The 24,319-nt window shown below is 40.7% G+C and overlaps 1 protein-coding gene across 5 annotated transcripts in view; it reads right to left on the reverse strand.

Moving 5' to 3' along the window:
• The window catches only part of FANCD2 (FA complementation group D2), a 104,449-nt gene that overhangs the window by 22,428 nt on the left and 57,702 nt on the right, over window positions 1-24,319 (reverse strand). For all 5 annotated transcript variants that reach the window (XR_013814829.1, XM_079794818.1, XM_079794819.1 and 2 more), the window contains 16 exons: window positions 22,867-23,010; window positions 20,637-20,771; window positions 18,122-18,253; window positions 16,277-16,387; window positions 13,574-13,683; window positions 10,569-10,629; window positions 9,815-9,934; window positions 9,012-9,085; window positions 8,574-8,720; window positions 7,978-8,078; window positions 7,455-7,570; window positions 5,729-5,837; window positions 5,097-5,207; window positions 4,503-4,615; window positions 1,763-1,903; window positions 406-522 (listed from right to left, as the gene is read on the reverse strand). Coding sequence is in view for 4 of the 5 variants with exons in the window: in XM_079794818.1 (XP_079650944.1) it covers window positions 406-522; window positions 1,763-1,903; window positions 4,503-4,615; window positions 5,097-5,207; window positions 5,729-5,837; window positions 7,455-7,570; window positions 7,978-8,078; window positions 8,574-8,720; window positions 9,012-9,085; window positions 9,815-9,934; window positions 10,569-10,629; window positions 13,574-13,683; window positions 16,277-16,387; window positions 18,122-18,253; window positions 20,637-20,771; window positions 22,867-23,010 (1,842 nt within the window). In the remaining variant the exon portion in view is untranslated. The remainder of the gene's footprint in view (window positions 1-405; window positions 523-1,762; window positions 1,904-4,502; window positions 4,616-5,096; window positions 5,208-5,728; window positions 5,838-7,454; window positions 7,571-7,977; window positions 8,079-8,573; window positions 8,721-9,011; window positions 9,086-9,814; window positions 9,935-10,568; window positions 10,630-13,573; window positions 13,684-16,276; window positions 16,388-18,121; window positions 18,254-20,636; window positions 20,772-22,866; window positions 23,011-24,319) is intronic.

Consider the following 24,319-nt stretch of genomic DNA (forward strand, 5'->3'; position numbering starts at 1 on the left):
GTACAAACAAGAATCAAGTAACTGGATGTGTTAATGCTTAAATGTTTACACCTAAAATTTTCACATTTTGTTGTTTGCACCATCCAATTGCTTCACCAGATGCTATGGCACATTTGTATGGGCATGGGCTTAGTCTGGGAGGCTGTTAAAACCAAAACCCAAGCACAGAACGGGATTCAGGAATGCTTGGGCACTTAGAAATATACTTCCTGTTTTGGGTGGCTTTTTTGTTTTGTTTCAGAGTTTCTTTCTACACAAGGTGAATATGGTCTGGCAATGAGGCTGCCACCATACTACCCAGTGACCCAAACACTATGCCAGAGAAAATGCCAACTTATTCACTACTAAGACATACTTGTTTTCAAGTCCACTCAAGTCAGGGCCTATGCTTCTGCCTATACTAACCTTGAGGAAGGGGACTCTCCTGGCAACAGAAGGTGTCAGCATATTCTCCACCTTGTGGGAGAGATCTTCCAGCAAGAAAAGCAGCTCAGGGGGCTGAAGTTGCACAACTTCTGTAGCCTGTCACAAGGAATAAGGAAAGAATAACTACAACCATGTCCTAACCATCTACTCAAGGGAGCACATTTTTATGTTTAGTCTTCCCAATGGGTGAAGAACCTGACCATTAAAAAAAAGGGGGGAAATTTCCCCCACCTCAAATAAATAAATGGCTGTTGTGCTATGTCAACAAATCAAAAAGTCAAGCATTTCTAAAGTAAATTTCAAATGATCAAAATAAAATTTTAATAGACAGTATAGTTTTGGAAGACGAAATTTTTCTCTAGAAATAAATGCCTCTGTGCATCTTTCCAGTGGTGGACCCAAGGTACATTTCCTAAGTACCCTAAGATAAAAAATGACTAATTCAAGGGAATTGTACTTTTCTCTGTTCATTAAATAATTCTTTCATATTCTTTCTCCTAATGTTTTGCTGCTGTTAACTCTGGGCAGGATCCTTATAAGTGTAGCACATTTCCAGAAACTGAATAGGTGAAATACATTACTTCAAATTGTTCACTTGGTATACATTTATGGAAAATCTCCAAGTACAAGCTATGTAGAAAGATTGAAGGGGGGTGGGGGAGGGGAGATACTGTCTCTATTCTGAAGGACCTTACCTTCTTGTAAAAATCTGCTATTTCTCAATTTACTAAACTTGGAGAACCTCTACTCTGGCGAAATCCCATATCAAAAATTAGCTTTTCTGTGAAAATGTCCTCCATTTCCAACTTCCTCATAAATACCATTCTCTCCTCAGTTTCATTGGTACTCAGTTCAGTTCAGACCATCAACATAGCACATAGTGCTAGTTATGTCTATTTCCTTTATTAGATTATGAACTGTCTGAAGGCAAACATCATGTGGTATGAACTATTGAAGTGCCAATGTCTAGATTACTGGCAAACACAAAAAGTGCTGATAAGCATCTCATGGATGCAGATCAAATGCCATGAAAATAGCACTGACCTCTATAAATCAAGACAGAGCTGCTCTACAAAAGTAATCTAAACAGCTTATAGTTAGTAACTAAGTAAGGATCACCTCATTAGCATGATCTTTTATAACGCCTAGCACATGGTAAAAAACTTACAACTTATAAACATCAAGATGACTATTCATCATTACTTTCACACGTAAAGGTTTTGGAAGCCAGGGTCCAACTTATCTCAATGTCATGGTGTTCTTTTTGAAATAAGAATAGAGCTGAGGCACTTTCTGAACGAAGATTAAATTCTGGGATCTCATCGCTGTCACTTACTTCAGTGTGCATTTCAGTATCTAAGATGAACTTGGTCAGAAGCCCACAACGCAGAATACAGAAGACCTCCATGTCCAGCTCTCGGAATAATAAATGGTAATTCTGTAGTGACACTGTCTTTTCTTCTTTCCCTTTGAACTCCTAGGGAGAAAGTAGCAGCAACCAACAGAATAAATGAGGATTCTACTTAGTCTAATTTTTAATGAAGATTGTGAAGTGCAATTATGCATTCATCTTATGCAAAAAGTTACATTTTCATCATATCACTAATTTCCTTTCACCCAAGTCTCTAAATATTCCTAAGACAGAGCACCTAATTTATATTGGGATATACATCACACATGGAGGTTCTTGGTTGTTTTCTACTTAGAGATGAACTATTAAACAGAGCAAAGTATTATGGTATAATACAGAAAACTATGAGCTTAATGTCCAGAAAGGTTTGGCTTCTTCAAACTGATGGTTGCTAGATGGGGTGGGGTTAAGGGGTAGGGGAAGATGGGTGAAAAAGGTGAAAGAAATTAAGTACAAACTGCCAGTTATAAAAATAGTCATGGGCACCTGGGTCCGGGTGAGGCCATGTGCCCCGGGGCCCGGGTGATGCTGGGTCCCAGGTCCGGGTGAGGCCGCGCGCCCGAGTCCAGGTGAAGCTGCGCCCCTGGGTCCGGGCGAGACCAAACCAGAGGGAGTCGGACCTGCATTACCACCATTTGTCCACCACCCAGAGCTGAAAAGTCAGTGCCGACATGTACACATAAGAAACTGGTGGACATTGAAATGGGATCTCAAAAGAACTGTTGGTCCAGAAAGAAACTTACTACAGACTAATTCATTTGCCTGTCAGCATAACTATTATTGCTCGTCTCACATTCAGTTCTTATAAGTATATTTCTAGTAACACATGATCTCACTCATCTAGGGGAAATGATGAACAACATAGACTGATGAACAAGAACAGACCCAGAAACAAGGATGCATCGATCGGACTGTCGGGCCTCAGAGGGAGGGGAGGGGAGGGTGGGGGGAGGGGGGAGGGATCAACCAAAGGACTTGTGTGCATGCATACAAGCCTAACCAATGGATAAGGACAACAGGGGGGTGGGGTGGGGGATGGGAATGGGGGGATGAGGAAAAATATGTGACACCTTAATCAATAAAGAAAAAAAAAATAGTCATGGGGATGTGAAGTACAGCATAGGAATATAGTCAATAATAATGTAATAACTATGCATAGTGTCAAACGGGTACTAGACTTATTGGGGAGATCACTTCATAAGGTATATAAACGTCTATTTGCACACCTGAAACTAATATAATTTTGTATGTTAACTGTAACTGGGAAATAAATTAATTTTTAAAAAAATGTTTTTATTGATTTTAGGGATAGATAGAAACATCTATATTGCTCAATCGGCTGCTTCCTGCATGCCCCCTGCCGGGGATCAAACCTGAAACCAGGGCATATGCCCTCAATGGGGGATAGAATTGGTGACCTCTTAATACATGGGTTGCTGCTCAACCACTGAGCAACACCAACCAGGCTAAATTAAAAAAAATTTTTAAAATATATTTTTATTGAATTCAGAGAGGAAGGGAGAGGTAGATAGAAACATCAATGATTCTGAATCATTGGTTGGCTGCCTCTTGCACGCCCTCCCCGCTCCCCAACACTGGGGATCGAGACCACAACCTGGGGGCATGTGCCCTAGACTGGAATCGAACCTGGGACCCTTTAGTCCACAGGCCGACGCTCTATCCACTGAGCCAAACCAGCTAGGGCTAAATTAAATTTTTTAAAACAAGATTTTACTTCAAGCCCTTGATCAAGCACTTATTAACCATGTGACCCTGGCTAAGTCACCTACCCTCTCTGGGTCTTAGTTTTCTCATTTATTAAATTTGAATATGATTACTAACATTGGATTTTTTTTCTAACCTTGGATTTTTAAAAAATTTTTTTTTTACTTATTTCAGAGAGGAAGGGAGAAGGGAGAAAGAGAGATAGAAACATCAATGATGAGAGAGAATCATTGATCAGTTGTCTCCTGCACACCCCACTGGGGATCAAGCCCGTAACCTGGTTCATAAGTCGATGCTCAACCAATGAGCCAAACCGAATGGGCCTAATGTTGAATTTTTAGGAGGATTAGAGGAATTATACATAATAAATACTTAATTAACATCGCTTCTCAGCTTTTGGCGAAGATCAAGTGTAATACTCAATAAACAGTAGCTAAGAAACAGAAATAATTGGGATCCATGTGGTTCAGGCAATATCACAAACACATGAAACCCACTTTGTGAGTGGCAGAGTTATAGGAAAAGGGAACTACAGTTTATTAAGTACCAGAAACTGTACAAAGTATTTCATGTTATCTCAATCTATCAACAAGTTGACAATCTGGGATTAGAAGGGGAAAGAAGCTAAAAGGAGTATATTTACAACTATGCCCAAAGACAGAAGCTGATAATTACTACAAGGAAGAATTCAAAGTACTGCTAGGATGCAAAAAATTAAATAAAATATTCAAGAAAATAATTAGGAAAACAATGTGGTTGTGATAAGAACTTGGAGTCTAATGTGAACTCTGCTACTGACAGGGACACTGTAAGGCCTACAGAAGCTTGTTTGCCTCTCCTTTCCCTAATTTTTCTCTGTGAAATGCAGACAATAAAGCCGGTCCTCTCTTAATCTCACTGGGCAGTCACACATCTTCATGGATATGCATCATTCCAATACCTTTTCCAGCTGGCCTCTATTAGATGGTGTAGGGTCGCATTCTGAACCATCCTCCTTTGAAATCATGTCATGGGAGGATGTTTTGTTGCCACCTGCTTTTCGTTTCCTTCTTCCTTATGTTTCAAAAAGAGAAAAGTGACTCAAGGAATCAATAATCATATTTACTAAATATCACTGCCTTTAGGAAACCACCTGCTAAAAACTCCTTAGAGGCATAGGAGGTAAATTTCTTAAAAAACTGATTTCAGAGAGGAAGGGAGAGGGAGAGATAGATAGAAACATCAATGACAAGAAAGAATCATTGATCGACTGCCTCCTGCAGGCCCCCCACTGGGGACTGAGCCCACAATGCTGGCATATGCCCGGATCAGGAATTGAACTGTGACTTCCTAATTCATAGGTCGACGCTCAACCACTGAGCCATGCCAGCAAGGCCAGAGGAAGTAATTTTATAACCCAACACTATAGTTCATTATAAATGCTAAAGAAAGGGTTCAATTATATAATCTCTCCAATACTGATGCTTTGATGCATATAACCTCTTAGGTCAATTCAATTTGACTCACACGGAGACAATAATATGTAAGAACTTACCTGTAATTCCTTGTTTTTTTATTTTTGCTGAAAATGCAGTGCTGGCATGAGGTGTTACATCTAAATTTTCCAAGTCAAAGGCTGCAAGGGGAGGACTACAGTCTGGTGTGACTGAAATAAATAGCAGCAGAAACTCAATATTTAACAACCATATACCATTGTTAGACTGGGAATGCTAATTACTCAATTGGCTAAAAACTAGTTTCTAGAACTACCAAGCATGGCCGACTTCCTATAAGATGCATTCAAGTTATCTGGCTGTTTTGGCATAGGAAAATGGCCATAGATAACTTAGGAAGCTCCATGTTTTCCCCAGAGAACCAAGCTAACACTTTAAAAGGACAAGTTTACTTAATGGTCAGAGGTATTATGAATTTTCAGCTCTACTCCTGGTTCATAACTATGTTTAGGAAGTCAAAGGGCACTGCAACTTACTAGTTGACCTCCAAAGAAGCAACGTAACTTTACCAAAACCTAACCAATGTTTTATATTTTCTTAAGCAGAAAGAGCTCTTGGAGATAATGATGGAAGGAAAATGGACATTCATTGCTATCATTAAGCCTGGCTTACAAGCTAACTTCTTTATCTCCTCACTGCTGTCCAAGTAGGGCTACCAGGGTATTTCCCTTACCTGCCAAGTATTTTTCCAGGATTCCCTGTAGCTCTACAATGTGCTTTAACCGGGTGAGCACCTTCCCCTTCATCTCAGGTGACATTTGCTGACAAAAGGCATTTACAACCTGCAAAAGTACAAATTATATTCTCATACTTTGAACTATTCAGATTTTAACCTTATTCATCCAGAGCTAAGATGATGCCATTCAGCAGCAGAATCTGTAAGTTTAGTCTGTAATGTAAAAAGTGCTCTCAGCAAGATGCTGTAGAGGGAAGAGCCCTGGGCCAATACATAAGACCTGACGTTTAATCCTAGTTCTATTTATTACAAGTTAAACGACAAGGCAGAATAGCACAGTGGCTAGAGAGCATACACTTTGGTGAAACAAGTCTTATTCCACTACTTATTAGTTGTGTGACCCTGCCAAATCTTTAACCTTTCTGAGCTTTTATTTCTTCAACTATAAGATAGGAATGCAACTGTTGTATGAACTATACTATACGATAGGAATGCAGTTGCATGAATTAAATGAGTCCAGCATTTGGCATGGTAGAGTGCTTGATAAATTTTAATGACCAAATTCTCTGTACCCACAATTCCATATATGTAAAAAGAGGATAATACTCATTGGTGCCTATGTCATAATATAATTGTGAGGATAAGAAGAGATAATTCAAATAAATAAACTTTCTCAGATATTATGCTTGAGAAAGGAAATGAGATGTAGATATAAGATGATACCATCATTTTCATCATTTCATTTTCCGTATATTTCATACTAGTGGCCCAGTGCATGAAATTCATGCACATTAAAAGGAAATTAATTAGAGGAAATATTTTAATATTGCTATTTGCCCTTTCTCTATAATAGAAGTGTCAGAGATGAAAGAAAATTAGTAAAATATATATGAAAATCTTTCTCCTGTGAAGAGTCTGGGGCGCCGTGGGACCCAGAGTCAAGTCTCTGCCCACCTGTGCGCACCTTGAAATCGCGCAAGACCCAGACCCAGTTGGCCCCACCCCCGTCAAGCCCTGCCAGGTGGTGGGGCGCGGCCTCAGGTCCTCCGCCCCAGCCCGGTGCCACGCAGCCTCAGGTCCCTGCTGATCGCTCGTTTCAGCTCCTTACGGGAACCCCGCCTCCGCTGTGGGCACAGCCATCTTGTGTTACAGGAACCCTGCCTCTGCTGTGGGTGCAGCCATCTTGTGACAGCGTGATGGTTAATTTGCATGTTACCTCTTTATTATATAGGATTATTGTGCATTTCATTAACCTTTTGCACTTGGATGTCGAGTGTGACTCGACACGGTTAGCATTAGAATAAAGGAATCGAGAAAAAAGCAAGCGAGTGCAAAGGGTTAAGCACAAATATGTTCTAAAAGAAGGGGGGAAACTCATTCAATTGAACTCACTGATTTGAAACAGGTGTGTACTTAACCAAAAATAAACAGTATTTTTTCAGTGAAGAAGATGACATTCCAGGTAGAAGTAAAAATACTGTGAAAAAGGGTTGGAGGTAGTAAAGCATAGGCAACATTAAGTGAATTATAGTATTTTCATTTGGCTGCATCAGACGATACATATAATTAGGGGGGAGGGAGGCGGTGAGATATACAGCAAGAGAAATACACTGAGGTTAGTGCGTGGCAGACTTTTTAGGGCATCTTTTGGAAACCAAGAAAATAGTTTCCTTTTGAAACTAACTACAGATAATAGGTGAAATGTTCTAATAACTCTGCTCACCTCTCGGAACCAGTTGAGAGTAAGACATATGAGTGAACATATGAATGAACGTTCTTTATCAGACATGGACTCCAGCCTCTCTCCAGGCTCCAGGTCAGTGAGCATTATAGGACAATCTGAAAGAAAACAGATTTCTTACTCCCTTTGGTTCAAGTCAACAGAACCTGGATGCTGCCCGAGAGCTAACTCTCCTTCTGTGTAGTTTCCCCTTTAACTTGTATGTGAAGGTCAAGTCCCCAAATACTTCCATATTAGCAGCAGTCAACAAATATAATTAAGAAGTATTAGCAACCACTATAGAAGCAAAGACCAGAAAGTAATATGAAACTATGATAACAACTGATTGTTAACATGTTGGGAGTCTGATATGTATTATTTTGTTTTTGGAACTCTATTATTACTGCTATACTATTCTGCGAAGTTAGAAAATTACTGCCCCAAATACCATATACTGGTCTGCCACTTCCCTAAGTTTACCAAAGAAAGTTCACAAAGAGGACAGGTTGATAACTTTGTCCTATACCTAACAAACCATCAATCTCCTCCAAGTTTCCATTATGTTGTTTCTCCACACAAAGTCTCAGTAACCGGAAATAGGGAGCCAGGCACAATGGGGAGACCAACCTGGGAAGGAAAAATCCATTTCCATATCAGACTTTACAGGCATATTAGTTTACATTTATGGGGAGCCCCACCTTATAATTAAAGGAATTTTGCCCAAAATAACTGTCTACTTTTAAGAACACATGACAAGGAACTTAATGGATGCACAACAGATACATAATGAGCCGAATTGGAGGAAGACAGAGGTGAGTAGAATGAATGCCATGTGTTAGGAAGGAGGGAGTGAAAATGGAAGAGGTAGACAACTATGTCCCTGGGAGGGAAACAGAAACAGAAACAAAATAGCCTCACAGAAACCTGCTGGCTGTCATGAGGCAATGCAAATTCCAACCAAAAGGTCCAAGAGGAAAATAAAAATTCTGCTAACCCATCCAAATACTACCTGTCTTGGGAGAAACCCTTTTCAATTAAGTTCCCCACAGATTGCAAGAACTGTGGAATTCCTGTGAACATTCAAAACATCAGCAGAGGTTTTAGAAAAGAAAGTGTACTGACTTGTGGTCTGATTCCTGTGAAGTCCTTCTACCCTCATCTTCTGCAAAGTCCTGAGAGAACAACAGTGGCAGGAGGTTGATAGCGATCCCATCTTGACTATTGTATTCTTCTAGTCCATAGAGAGCTTTCACAGGAAATGGATAGTTACTGTGGAGAGAAACCAGAATCTGATGCCCCAATTCAAGGGCATACAAGTCTATAGGGGAAACCACTAGAACAAATCAATCTCCCTATTATGAGAAGAAATGAGAACCAGGAGAAAGGATAAAGTAGGGAAACATTTTGCAATTCTGGAGCCGGGAGTGCTGGGTTTGGGATGAAAGAAGTTGTGGGAATGGGCTAAATTTGGCTGAGGTCAAGGGCATTCTGATATCTGTACCAGCTACTGACATAATTTACTCACCAGTATAATCAAATCAGGGAGTAAATAGTACTTACCCTTTTGGAACAGCACACAAGTCAACCACAAAGGCATCTTGAAAATCGTTAAAGATGGTCTGCCCAACCCATTCCTTCAGGAAGCAAACAAAAGAGGCTGTGTAGCCCACGGTGTACGTGCAATGGAGCCCTAGATAAACTATTGACCTTTCTAAGCCTCAATTTCCTCATTTCTAAAAAGGAAATAACAATACCTCATTATTATGAAGTTGAAAAGATATAATGCATGAAAAGTACATAACACACTGGCTAGCACTATCAACATCATCATCAACACTATCAACACCTCATGCTTACTATTATTATGTGAAGAAAGCCTCAGAGGAGAGGTCTGGGGCAGGGGAGTCAGAACAGCCTTCCCACTTAGAACTCATAGGATAATTTATTTTTGCAGCACAACAGAGAGAGGGATTGAAGAACGAGTAGTAAAGCAGCACTTATGCTTTCCTGCTTTAAGAAAAGATACCTGGGCCCTAGCCCAGTGGTCGGCAAACTCATTAGTCAACAGAGCGGCAAACCGCGGCTCGCGAGCCGTATGTGGCTCGAGAGCTGCAGTTTGCCGACCAATGCCCTAGCTGGTTTAGCTCAGTGAATAGAGCGTGGGCCTGCGGACTGAAGGGTCCCTGGTTGATTCCAGTCAAGGGCACATATCCAGGTTGTAGGCTCTATCCCCAGTAGGGGGCGGGCAGAGGGCAGACCATCAATGGTTCTAGTCATTAATGTTTCTATCTCTCTCTCCCTCTCCCTTTCTCTCTGAAAATCAATAAAATATATTGGAAAAAGGAAAAGATAGTTGGCCTTACCAGGACTTTCGGAGCCAGCTTTACTATTTGAATCATGTTGGCAAATTCATCATAGTACAGTACAGAGGCCTGAGGAGACTGCTTACTGCAGGAATGAACCAACTGCAACAAGGAGGTCACCTGGAGCACCCAAACACAAAGAATGGTTCAGCCCTTGAGCTGCCACTGCTTCCCTAAAACCATTCACCCCACTTAGTGTAGGTTTTTCCCTTTCCAATTTCACTGGCAAAATGCTTATTACCTCTCACCTAAGGTTTTCCTGAGCATCTGAACCAGTCTGTCTTTGTCTAATCTCATCTCTTTTCCAATCCACAAGACACATGTAGCCATTTGTTTTTCTAAAGCAAAGCTTGGATTATGCCATTTCCAGGCTAAGAAACCTTAAGGACTACCTCTGAGTAAAAAAGTAAAATGTTTTGGTTCACATTCAAAGCCTTGTTTACTATCTCTAATATAGCTTTCTCTCCAACTCTCCAATTACACATTGACTATGCTCTGATCAATCTGCTATTCTTCAAACACGGCCCATCTTTATCACTCTCAGGGAATTCATGATTTAATTAGGTAGATTAGACAGATGCAGAAATAAATGCAACGCAAGCCAGTAGATTCTAAGTGCCACAAGAGTGGTATAAATCTAAGTTCTGAAAAACATATATTGAAAAAAACCAGCACACTTTCTGATAAACTGACAGTGACCAGATTCAATTCCTCAATTCCTCATAAACATATCCAATTAATTACAATAACTCACCTGTGTGTACTGATCATTGCTCAGGTCTGCTTTTCCTTGGGTCAAACTTGAAAATCTACTTCTAAAAAGAAGAAATTTTAGCTTCACTTTTGTAATATTTTGTAACAACCGGCAATTAAGTTAAAGAATCTCAACTTCCCCGGGATGAGGGTGATGACAAAAATACATGAAGGGCCCTAGCTGGTTTGGCTCAATGGATAGAGTGTTGGCTTGAGGACTAAAGGGTCCTAGGTTGCAGGCTCAATCCCCCTGACCCTGGTTGGGGTGCATGTGGGAGGCAACCAATCAATGTGTGTCTCTCACATTGATGTTTCTCTCTCTGTCTCTCCCCCTCCCTCTACACTCTCTAAAAATCAATGAAAAAATATCCTCAGGTGAGGATTAACACACACAAAAAAGTGCATAATGGGAGAGAGGAGTATTTATTTAGGTCACACAAAATGTGGATTAGAACAAACAATGGCTATCTTAGATTTTTTTAAAAAATATGTTTTATTGATTTTGGAGAGAGGTGCACAGCAGAATGAGCTGAATTGGAGGAAGGCAGAGGTGTGTGTTTATTGATCTCTCCAAAATCAATAAACACACACACACACACACACACACAAATAAAAGAAACATCAATGGCCTGGCTGGCGTGGCTCAGTGGTTGAGTGTCGACCTATAAACCAGGAAGTTACAGTTCAATTCTCGGTCAGGGCACATGCCCGGGTTGCAGCCTCAATCCCCAGTGTGGGATGTGCAAGAGGCAGCCAATCAATGATTCCCTCTCATCATTGATGTTTCTCTCTCTCTCTCCTTCTCACTTCCTCTCTGAAATCAATAAAAATATATCTTAAAAAAAGAAAGAAAGACAGGAAGAAAGAGAGATCAGTGATGAGAATCACTGATCGACTGCCTCCTGCACGCCCCTACTGGGGATCAAGCCTGCATCTCGGGCATGTGCCATGACTGGGAATTGAACTGTGACCTCCAGATTCATGGATCTATGCTCAACTACTAAGCAACATAGGCCAGGCTTAGATTTTTCTTTTAAGGGCACTAAAACTAGTAACAATCATAAAGTGAGCACTAAGCATTATTCTAACCATTTAATGTTCTCAACAACTCTAGAAAGTAAATACTATTTATTTCACAGATGTGAGAATACAAAAGCATAGAGAGGTAAAGTAACTTGCCTAAGATTATTAAGCTAATAAAAAATAGAGCTAGTATTCGAACCCAGGCAAACAGTATAGCTCTGGAAAATGAACCAGTACACTATTCAGCCTCTACAAATTACTAATGCTAATTCTAAGGATGTCTTTTGAGGTCTCAGGAATTCCTGACAAATCATTTCCAGGGATAATGAACTGGACTCCAATGTCATTTTTGCAATGGCAATGTCTTATCAAGCGCCAAATCAAATATTCCTTTAGATGCTACCATTGTGGCATCAAAGTGCAGGGGGGGGGGGGGGGAAGAGGCACCCACAGAAAGACTTTGTGTTAAACATCATGTCCCAGACAAGAATAACACAGCAATGAAGAACCCTATATTGTCTAGTGCCCAGACAGAGCAGATACAGAAAAATGCATCCCAGGAGAATCAGGATTTCTCTTTTGTAGAAACATTTCTAGAACTTTATTTCTTGGCAATCCCTAGTTTTTAACCATCAGATTGCAATGACTATGATCACAATTCTGTAAAAATCATATGTGGCATATACAGTCAAGATTGGAAGGGAGTGCCCTAGCCGGTTTGGCTCAGTGGATAGAGTGTTGACCTGCAGACTGAAGGGTCCGGGGTTCAATTCTGGTCAAGGGCACATACCTGAGTTGTGGACTTGATCCCCACTGCGGGGGTGCAGGAGGCAGCCAATCAATGATCTCTCATCATTGATGTTTCTATCTCTCTCTCCCTCTCCCTTCCTCTCTGAAATTAATAAAAATATATATCCTATACAATAAAGAGGTAATATGCAAATTGACCATCACTCCAACAAACAAGATGGCCACCCCCATGTGGTCAAAGATGGCCGCCACAAGATGGCCAGCAGGGGAGGGCAGTTGTGGGCAATCGGGCCAGCAGGAGAGGGCAGTTGGGAGGGACCAGGCCTGAAAAGGAGGGCAGTTGGGGACAATCAGGCCTGCAGGGGAGGGCAGTTGGGGGTGACCAAGCCTGCAGGGGAGGACAGGTGGGGGGGACCCAGGCCTGCAGGGGAGGGCAGTTGGGGGGAGGGACCAGGATTGCAGGGGAGGGCAGTTGGGGGGGGGGACCAGGCCTGCAGAAGAGGGCAGTTGGGAGCGACCAGGCCTGCAGGGGAGGGCAGTTGGGGAGGACCAGGCCCGCAGGGGAGGGCAGTTAGGGGCGATCAGGCTGGCAAGGGAGGTCAGTTAGGGGTGACCAGGCCCGCAGGGGAGGGCAGTTAGGGGCAATCAGGCCAGCAAGGGAGCAGTTAGGCGTCGATCAGGCTGGCAGGGGAGTGGTTAGGGGGTGATCAGGCTGGCAGGCAGACGCAGTTAGGGGCAACCAGGCAGGCAAGCGGTTGGGAGGCAGCAGTCCTGGATTGTGAGAGGGCAGTTGGACATCCCTTGAGGGGTCCCAGATTGGAGAGAGTGCAGGCTGCGCTGAGGGACATACACCCCCCATGCATGAATTTTGTGCACTGGGCCTCTAGTATATAAATAAAAAGATTGGAAGTTAACATGGAAAAGCGTAGTATACAAATTGTCCCCTCAACCAGGGGGCGGGCCAGCCAGGGGAAGGGCGCTGGAAGGCGGCTGGGGGAAGGGAGGGAGGCCCCAGCTGGTGGCGGGAGGCAGCCGGGGGAAGGGAGAGAGTACCTGGCTGGCAGCCAGCAGCTGCTAGGGACCCTACCAGTGCACGAATTTTGTACCCTGGGCCTCTAGTGGTTTTAATATCTGCTATTACAATGATGTCTACACAATGTAATACTTAATTCTGTAAGGCAGCAACTTGGTTAACTGACCTTGAGTGACAGAAGTCAGAATTTCCATGCATACCTGTCTACTGCCATGATGCCAGCCATGGTGATAGCACCAATAATACCAATGAGTTTGTACTTGAATATGGTGCTAGACAGCTGCTTCCTTATCACCAGATGCATGTCATCCTACAAGGAAACAATGATACAGGAAAGAAAAAGAGGAATGGTACAACAAAAGAACCTACAGATATCAGAGCCAAAGAACCTAGAATAGCAAGAGTTCTATCATTCACTAACTGTGTGGCCTTTGGCAAGTCATTTCATCTCTCTGAGTCTCAATTTTCTTCATCTAAAAAAGGATCAGAGACAAATTATGAAATTTCCTAGAACAGTACCTGGCACATTGTAGACATTCAATAATAACAGTTACTATTGTTACTATTGGATAGTTGCTCGATAAGCATATGTGAATTGTCATAATGCTATTTACTGTTCAGCTAATCAAATAATGAAATAGAAATAGTTAGGATATGCACATTCAACATAGTCCTTATTAAAATCACAATAGCATTTTTTGCAGAAACAGAAAAACCCATACTAAAATTCATATGGGATTTCAAGGAACCCAAACAGCCAAAACAATCTTGAAAAAGAACAAATTTGGGGGCTCACACTTCTCAATTTCAAAATTTCTACAAAGCTATAATAGTCAAAACAGTGTGCTACTAACATAAGGACACACATATAGACCAATGAATAGGATCCAGAAATAAACCTTCATATTCACATACATGGTCAACTGATTTTCCACAAATGGTGCCAAGACCATTCAATGGGGAAAGGATAGACTTTTCAAGATGCTGAAAAAACTGGATACCCACAATCAAAAAATGAAATTGGCCCAGCCAGTGTTTTTCAGCATCAACCCATGAACCAAGAGGTCACCAGTTCAATTCCCGGTCAGGGCCCATGCCCAGGTTGTCAGCTTGATCCCCAGCAGGGGATGATTCTTTTCATCATTGATGTTTCTCTCCCTCTCTCCCTCTCTCCCTCTCCCTTTCTCTCTCTGAAAAAAACCCTACCAAAAACAAAAAAAAAAGGAAAAAGACAATCCCCAGAATGGGAGAAAACATTTGTAAATCATATATCTAGTAAGGAATTAATATGCATAACACATAAAGAATTATTACACATTAAAAAAATAAAAACACACCCATTTAAAAACTGAGCAAAGGATGTGAACAGATGTTTTTCCAAAGAAGATATACAAATGACCAATAAGCACATAGATGTTCACCATTAGTCATTAGGGAAATGCAAATCAAAACCACAGTAAGATACTACTCCACACCCAGTAGGATGGTTATAATTTAAAAATTGAAAAATAAGTGTTGGTAAGGGTGCAGATAAATGGAAACCCTCAACTATTCATAGGAATGTAAAATGGTACAGTTACTGTAGAAAACAGTTTGGTGGTTCTCAAAACATTAAACATAATCACCATATGACTCAGCAATCTAGTCCTAGGCATATATACAAAAGAATTGAAAATAGGGACTCAATGAGAGACCTGTACTCAGCGTTCCTAGTATCATTATTCACAATAGTCAAAAGATAGAAAAAGCCCAGTGTACATGAATGAATGAATGAATGAATGGATAAAGTAAATGTGATATATACATTAATACACATAAAATGGACTTTTATTCAAGCCATAAAAAGAATGAAGTTCTAATATATCCTTCAACATAGATGAAACTTGAGCATATTATGCTAAGTGAAATAAGACAAACATAAAAAGACAAATATTGTATAATTCCATTTAAATGAGGTACCTAATATGCAAATTCAGAGACAGAAAGTAGATTAGAGATTACTAAGGGCTAGGGGGAAGGGAAATGAAAGATTATTGCTTAACAGGTACAGAATTTCTGTTTTGGATGATAAAAAAATTCTGAATATAGGTAGTGGTGACTTGTACAACATTGTGAATGTACTTAATGCCACTGAATTGTTTATTTAAACATGGTTAAAATAATAAAATTTAAGTTATGTATGTACCACAATTTAAAAAAATAATGACATAGCTCTAAATTAATGATATGAAGCGATCTCCAAAATGTACTGCTACATGAAAAAGATGTTCAGGATATAAAACAAGAGGGTAAAGAGTAGAATAATAGATAAATACAAATTTGTAAATGCTCAGAACATCTCAGAAAGCTATAAAATAGTAACAGTGATTGTCTTTAGAGAACTAGGTGTTTCACTACCTTTCCATAACTTTTGAATTTTGTATCATGTGCATATTACCTAGCCAATTTATTTATTTTTAATTTTAAAAGGGTGTTGGTTGTTCATAATTTAGTATGCATTACTGCCACAGGGTGGCACCAAAGATACAAAAGAGCCATGTGTTACGATTCTAACCTAATCTCTTATTTTAGTCCTTTGCCTAGCTTTTTCACAAAAGAAAACAAGCTCAGATGGTGTAAAATGCTGTGTCCCCTAGGCACTCAGCACAGAATATAAATTACTTTTCTTACTCAGTTTCATAATTAGCTGATTACAGACCCATTTCCACACAGGTCTAATATACCTATCATCTCAGTGCTTGCTCCATTAAGTAGGCACTTAATGTTTGTGGTAAGAAAATAATAAACAAATGCTGAGACTATGTACTCTATTTCTACTACAACATAGGCTGGATTGATTTTTTTCCCCCAGTAAATTGCAATTAAAAAGGTTTAAGATCATTTTTCAACACACTGACTCTTACCTGGATGTGACTGCTGCCTTCATGCTGTTTGCTAAATGCCAGTGTGCTGAGAATATAGAAGAGTTTTCGTATTTGCCGAGGGGACATTTTATCCAGATAATCTAAAATGCCCTGTGACCAAAAAAAAATGCAAATGATATGGATAAGAACTAACATTTTTTTCCTTTAAAAAAATTTAAATCCTTATAAGAAGCATATACAGATAGCTAGACATCTATTCCACAAAAACCTCAGGTTCTCTAAAGCTACACCAAGACCCCAAAGGGCAGAAATCCTTAGTCATCTTAACATGTCTCTTCATTCTCCCTATTTTTTCTCTATTCTCCCTTTTTTTTTTAAAGATATATTTTATTGATTTTTTACAGAGAGGAAATGACAGGGATAGAGAGTTAGAAACATCGATGAGAGAGAAACATCGATCAGCTACCTCCTGCACCCCCCCACTGGGGATGTGCCTGCAACCAAGGTACATGCCCTTGACTGGAATCGAACCTGGGACCCTTCAGTTCATAGGCCGACGCTCTATCAACTGAGCCAAACTGGTACGGCTCTCCCTTTTTTCTTAGTGAAAACAATATTCTGCCAAAAGTTATATCTCTGACCTTTTTCCCGTATCATCTCAGGTTCTATTTCATAAATTATTCTTTCTGGAGAATCACAAGAGGATTATTTACTACTTCTTCTCCTTCTTTTTAATCCTCACCCAAGGATATTTTGCCTCCATTGATTTTTAGAGAGAGTGGAAGAGGGAGGGAAAGACAGAGAGAAATATTAGGCAACAAATTAATGTGTTTCTCTATGTGCCCAGACCAGAATCGAACCCTGGACCCTTCTGTCCTCAGGAGCCAAACTGGCTAGGGCAGACTTATTTACTTTTTGACCTTGGGTAAAACCTCAGCATTCTCATCCATAATATGGGGATAACACAGCCTACACAGTTACCTTTCAAAGCCCAGACTTAATTATGTTGGCTCCCTCATATAAACCTGGAATAGATTCCTACTGTCTGTAAGATAAAGTTGAGCCCAGCCAGCATGGTTCAGTGATTGAGCAACAACCTATGAACCAGGAGGTCACGGTTGAATTCTTGATTGGGGCACATGCCTTGGTTTCGGACTCAATCCCCAGTGTAGGGCATATAGGAGGCAGCCAATCAATGATTCTTTCTCATCATTGATGTTTCTATCTCTCCCTTCCTCTCAGAAATCAATAAAAATATATATTTTTTAAAAAAAGATAAAGTTGAAACTCTTAGCATGGGATTTGAGACCATTCATAATCTGGTCCTGTCCTATGTCTTCTAAGCCTCACCTCCCACCACCTCTCACCATATATCCTATTTGCCAAGCATGCTAATCTACTTGTCATATCCAGGCACACCATGGACTTGGGTGCCAACATGCTTCTGTTCAAACTGCCCTGTACCTATATGCACTTTCTTCCTTTCCCTTATCAAATAATTCCCATCTTTCAAGAATCACTCAAATGTTATCTCCTCTTTGAAAACTTCTCCAGCTTCCCAGGTCAAATTAATTATTCCTGTTCTGGTGTATCTTTACTAGAGAATTCATCATGTATTTGTAATGACTGTAAGTCTTACTTTCTATCATCAAAGGCAAGGACTGACTTTTGTATCCACAGGTATTTGCTGAACAAATTAATACACAGATGAATTTTTTTTGTATTATTTCCCATCACCTCACCTCCTTCTCACCTCCTCCTACCAATTATAATGCTCAATATTTAGAGTACGAAATAAATTATTGCTAACCGATAGCAGCTATTTCTCAAATATCTGCAAAAAAGAAAAATGATTCCATATGTGTCCATTAAGGGACTAGATACCTTCACAAAGACAGCATTCAGCCTCATAGCAGATAGGTTTACAACTACCAGCTCTAGGAGAACATCCAACGCAATATCAACTTCGGCTTCATTCCCACTGCAGATATGGGTCACGAGGGCACCAATCACTTCCTATACAGAAAAGAGTCAACAGGACAGTATGAAGTAAAAATATGGTAGAGCCATCATAAAGGGGGTCAAGCCTGAGGGCTTCCAATCTCAACTTGGTCAAAATCTCAATCCACCCTATCCCAGCATCTAATTTTATTATCTAGTTTTCATTAATGTTGGATTCAGGAGGTTTAAGATTATGCCAAATCTAACTACACTACCATCCAGTCATTTCCCATAATTATCTAGATAGTGAACATTATCTAAACCAGTGATTTTCAACTGGTGTGCCATAAGAATTTTTAAGAACATGCAATACCTGATTATTTAGTCAGGAACCCTGACCTCTTTTCCCTTAGATTGTCAAATAAAAAAGGACCACAACCAAAACAATAGCCATCTGGTGTGAATGAATCAAAATTATACCTATTTTGCCCAGCCGGTGTGGCTCAGTGGTTGAGCATCGACCTATGAACCAGGAATCATGGTTTGATTCCAGGTCAGGGCACATGCCCAGGTTGCAGGCTTGATCCCCAGTATGGGGCATGCAGGAGGCAGCTCATCATTGATGTTTCTATCTCTCTCTCCCTCTCTGAAATCAATAAAAATATATTTTGGGAAAATAATTATACCTATGTTTTTTGTCAGATTGGTAAAAAACATGCTTGGTGTGCCGCAGAAAGTTTGAAAATTGCTAATCTAAACCCTCCTGATTTTTCTCCATGGCATAGTCTTTCTCTTTCTCATATGGGTTAAATATTACCCTTTATGCTGTGATTATATTTAACTTATTTAAATTTACTGAAAAGATGGCCTTTGAGGATCTAAAGATTTTGGAAGTTTTTATCTATTAAACTTCTATGTTTCAAGCAACATGTGCCATGATAGTGTTTTTAAGATGGTTCCAAAAAAAAAAAAAAAAAAAAAAGTCTTAGATGCCATTCTCCTATTCCTTTATAATGCTGCTCCATATAGAGTCATCTGGCTTCCTCAATTGCAATAGCTAGCTAATGTCAACTGAATCTATTCCTGGTGTAAATTTTTAAAACTTTTTCTTCATTTTTTTAAAAGATCCATTCATTCAAATGTGTTTTAACATTTTAATAATAGGTAGCCTATATAATAAAGAGGTGATATGCAAATTAACCATCACTCCAACACACAATATGGCCACCCCATGTGTTCAAAGATGGCTTCCCCCATGTGGACACAAGATGGCCGGCAGGGGAGGGCAGTTGTGGGCAATCAGGCCAGCAGGGGAGGGCAGCTGGGAGGGACCAGACCTGAAAGGGACGGCAGTTGGGGGCGAGCAAGCCTGCAGGGGAGGACAATTGGGGGGACCCAGGCCTGCAGGGGAGAGCAGTTGTGGGGGACCAGGCCTGCAGAGGAGGCCAGTTGGGGGGGACCAGTCCTGCAGGGGAGGGCAGTTGGGGGGGGGATCAGCCCTGCAGGGGAGGGCAGTTGGGGGCAATCAGGCTGGCAGGGGAGGTCAGTTAGGGGTAACCTGGCTGGCAAGGGAGGGAAATTAGGGGTCACTGGGCTAGCAGGGGAGGGCAGTTGGGGGCGATCAGGCCTGCAGGGGAGGGCAGTTAGGGGCAATCGGACTGGCAGGGGAGCAGTTAGGCGTCGATCAGGCTGGCAGGGAAATGGTTAGGGGGTGATCAGGCTGGCAGGCAGAAGCAATTAGGGGCAATCAGGCAACCAGGCAGGCAAGCGGTTGGGAGCCAGCAGTCCTAGATTGTGAGAGGGATGTGATCGGGTCTAAACAGGCAGTCGGACATCCCTCGAGGGGTCCCAGATTGGAGAGGTTGCAGGCTGGGCTGAAGGACACTGCCCCCCCCACCCACCCCATGCATGAATTTCGTGCACCAGGCCTCTAGTAGAATATATAACAAATACAAAATAAGACACTTTGTTCTTTGATTTCATAATCACTTCCTACAAGTACAGTCCTCCCTCTGTGGATATGTATTATTAAATTTTGTGTCAGGGGCTATGCCCTCAGCCTTTCTCCTTTGTTTGTTTTTTGCCACATTTTTTTCCTAGAAAACTCCAGGATCAACTGTCAGTTGATTATTTGCAGCTAAATTTTAAGACTGCAATTCCTGTACTTTGAAGCTTCCTGACCACAGCTCATTTGGAGCATACTGGATCTGAATCTTCATTTTAGACTCAGAGAATTTTAGAGCTCAAAACATAAAGTTTGATCCTCCAATCCAGTCTCTTCCCTTTATCGAGACTATCCACTAGAACTAAGTTTTCCCAATTCCCAGTTCAGAGCTCTTTCTCCCTCAATGCTTTCAACCAAGAAGCAATAAACATCAGATCATATGCAAGTCACCTGAACTAGCATTTCTTCCCTTTTCCCTGTTCCCTCTTTTCCAAAATAAATATTTCAACATACCTGTTGGCAGTAAGTATCAAAAAACTTAAATGCATATTTGTATAGGAGACTGCCAAATAAAATTATACTCTGGTCTAGGGAGTGCAACAAATTCTGAGCCAGCGATAGAATGGATGGACAAACATCCTTAAGAACCTTGAGGGGGAAGAAAAGAGAAAAAAGTTTTAGCACCAAGAATTGCTAACCCTTTTGGAATGTGAGATATCTCCCAGTCAACCCTCATGTTAAATAAAGAAACCTTAATCTTTGCTTTACCCAGAATAATCCTTCATCATTCTGAATTCTCCCCCTCCCCAGATTAATAGGATTCAGCATATAAATAAGAATTGGCTTTGAAGCTCAAAGTTAAACTACAAGCCTAATAGCACTGTTTGTATCTGCCCAACTTGGGACTAGAATTTAGATCTTCTAAATCCCAATTTCCTCACTCAATTATACAGCACCCCCAAGTGATATATTAGGCTTGCTCTGCTTTGGTTATGATTTGAAATCAATCTACAAGGTTCAATGCTAATTAAATGGATTTCTTTGAAAGATCAAGAAGAGAACTAGTCTTGTCTTACCAAGAAGGCATTAATGGATGAAGAATAAAAAAAAACAGTTATTAAGTCCACCTTCTTTACCAATATCATTACAATAAAAAGAAAATCTTAATTAAGCAATAAACTGCTTTACTGAGAAAAATACAGTATAAAATGATATATGGTTTCTGTTTTCTGGAAAATTATAGCCCAAAACACGTATTATTGCCAGAAATAAGCACAGAAAGAACTGCAAGATAAAATAATACAAACACTGCCCTGGCCGGTGTTCTCAATGGTTAGAGCATTGGCCTGTATATTGAAGGGTCTTGGGTTCGATTCCCCGCATTACAGGTTCAAACTCCGGCCCAGTTGAGGTGCGTGTGGGAGGCAACCAATCGATGTGTCTCTCTCACATTGATGTTTTTCCTCTCTCTCTCTCTCTTGCTCTCTCCCCCCGTTCCTCCCTCCCTTCCACTCTCTCTAAAAATCAATGGAAAAAATATCCTCGGTGAGGACTAACAAAAAGATATTTATAATAATAAAAGTGTAACATGCTAATTAGAAGCCGCGGTGGTGGGGGCTGAGCCCCTTGCACGAATTTCGTGCATCAGGCCTCTAGTATAATAATATATATTATATACACACACATATGTATATGTGTATATATATATAAATATAAACATTAAATCCATTTCTAAATATAAAATCTTAAGGCCCAACTATATATTTTCATTAGTTTCTAAGTCAAGCCCCAAAGCACTGCTACCATTTCCTAAGAAGGCATACACTTAATATCTTAAATATTCACCTGAAAACATCATTCCTAGCTTATAAAATCCTACTTTGAATGGTTTATATTTCAACAGGAATGATCACCTAAGGTCACAGTGTTGAATAGTCAAATAGTAATGGTTCAGATGCACGATTATGTCTCTATTAGCATTTCTTTGGTTCTGTATGCTGGGGAGTTTTAAAAACTACTTAGGCCCTGCTGGTGTGGCTCAGTAGATTGGGTGTCATCCTGTGCATCAGGGGTTGCTGGTTTGATTCCTGGTAAAGGGCACATGCCCAGTAAAATGAGTCCAAGAGGCAGCCAATCAGTGTTGTGCTCTCAGATAAATATTTCTCTCTCTCCCTTCCTCTCTCTCTAGAAATCAATAAACTATTCTTTAAAAAAAAAAAACAACACAATAAAAACCTTAAAACAGATATACAAGGTAAGTTTGTCAAGTTGCAGATAACACAGAGCTAGACAGTTAAGATTTGAAAGTCTCAATCAGCTTGAATAATGGGCTGAAATTAACAAGATGAAATATTAGATGGGAGCTGTAAAGCCTTCCATTTTAGGTTAAAAATCATTATACATTAAGTATGTAATTAAAAGATGAGAACTAAAATACCTTCGATGAAAAGGAATTTGGGGTTTACGTCTAATTGGTTTATGTTAAGCTCAACATAAACCAATTTTGTGAAATAACTTTTCACTAAAAAGTTAAAAAACAATCTTATGTTGGTTTTATTAACATCATAATGTCTCCATCAAGGTAAGTAATAATCCTACTAGGTTTTGAAATATACCAAGCTCCCTGTCAAAGATCAACACCCAGCAAAGGTAGTGGTGTTAAGATTCCCACAATGGGTAGGAAAGGTTAAAATGACCTCTCTATACCTTTCACAATAATGTTGTCTGATTCTCTGACACTTACCAAGTAATGAACATAGAATGTACTCTGCAGCAGATCTTTGTGAAAGCAGCCTGATCGAATCTTATTTCTTAGCACCCTCTCAATGTACTTCTTTGCCTGAGTGTTGGTGCTATAGATGATTAGAAGCATCACCAGGTCAAATGTCTATTGTCAATAAATATGCAACAATAGGAAAAGAGTTTAACAAATCCATACATTTACTACAATGAATTAGCAGTTTTCAATTTTCCCCATTAAAACAGAGAATGGATGACACTCATTTGCTCAACATACCCATGGGAGTACCACCTACATTTCCACAAATACCAAAATATTTTTCAGAGAAATAAAGTGCCACGACTATTAACCACTGGTATATTTTAAGAAAACATTGGGATACAAGTGAAAGTGATATTATTACAGAAAGAACTTTAAATATCTTCACAGTTCTTAAAGAAAAAAGATCAAACAACTTGCCAACTTCAGTATATATTTTCATTATTAGAAAAATTACTGGTCGAGAAACCAAGATGGTGGCATTGGTAAACACCTGAACTTGCCACCTCACACAACCATTTCAAAACTACAACACCATCCAGAACCACAGGAAGGCTGGCTAAGTGGAAATTCTACAACTAGAAGGGAAGAGAAAAGCACACTGAGACTCAGAGGAGCTGCGGAAGTAAAGTGCAGAGGTATGGAGGAACGCACGCAGAGAGGGCTGGCAACTGAGTAGGCGGCTGGCTTTTTCAATCCGCAGGGAAACACAAGCTCCCGACTGCTCTGAACTCCAGTTCCGGGTGAGACTCTGGGGACCCAGACTCATATGGGGAGAAACTGGACTGTCTGGCAGCAGGCGGAACTTGAGGGTGGCTTTCTCTCAGAGGTGCTTGCAGCGATTACCAAGGGACACTGAGACCCTGGGGCCTCTTAGGGCAGGGCTGATGGGAAGCCATTGCTGTTTGCTCCGCCCTGAGACTCCGCCCCATCCAAGCTGTGTGCAGAGGCTTTTGCATATGAATGGCCTGGTCCTTTGAAATCTAAACTTACCTATCAAACCGCAGCTGAGTCAGAGAGACCCAGAACATCCAAAAGAAGGCCCAAGGCCCCACAGCAGCTTGCATTGCTTCACAGCTGGGCCTCATCTGGGCACCTCCAAAACCCAAACAAAGAAGAGGAATCTGCAGATCTCTCCATAGCTCCTGCTGGGTGGCCTCAGGCAGAGGCTAAATTAGCACCACCTTGGAGATCCAAGAGCCAGTGTACCCAGTGGTCAGAGTGGGACCATCCAGATTACAACTCCTCAGATCCATAAGGGACACACTCAGGGGGCAGACTCAGTGAGCACCAGAGCCCCACTGAAGCCAAGTCTTGCCTCATAAGGGTGTCTCCAGTACAGAAGTTCTCCCATCGTAGATACAGCTAATCCTCACAGCCAATTGGCCTGGAGGTCAATTCCTCCCAGTAATACCAA

This window comes from Cnephaeus nilssonii, assembly GCF_951640355.1.
Source record: "Cnephaeus nilssonii genome assembly, chromosome: 17".
Taxonomy (NCBI): Eukaryota; Metazoa; Chordata; class Mammalia; order Chiroptera; family Vespertilionidae; genus Cnephaeus; species Cnephaeus nilssonii.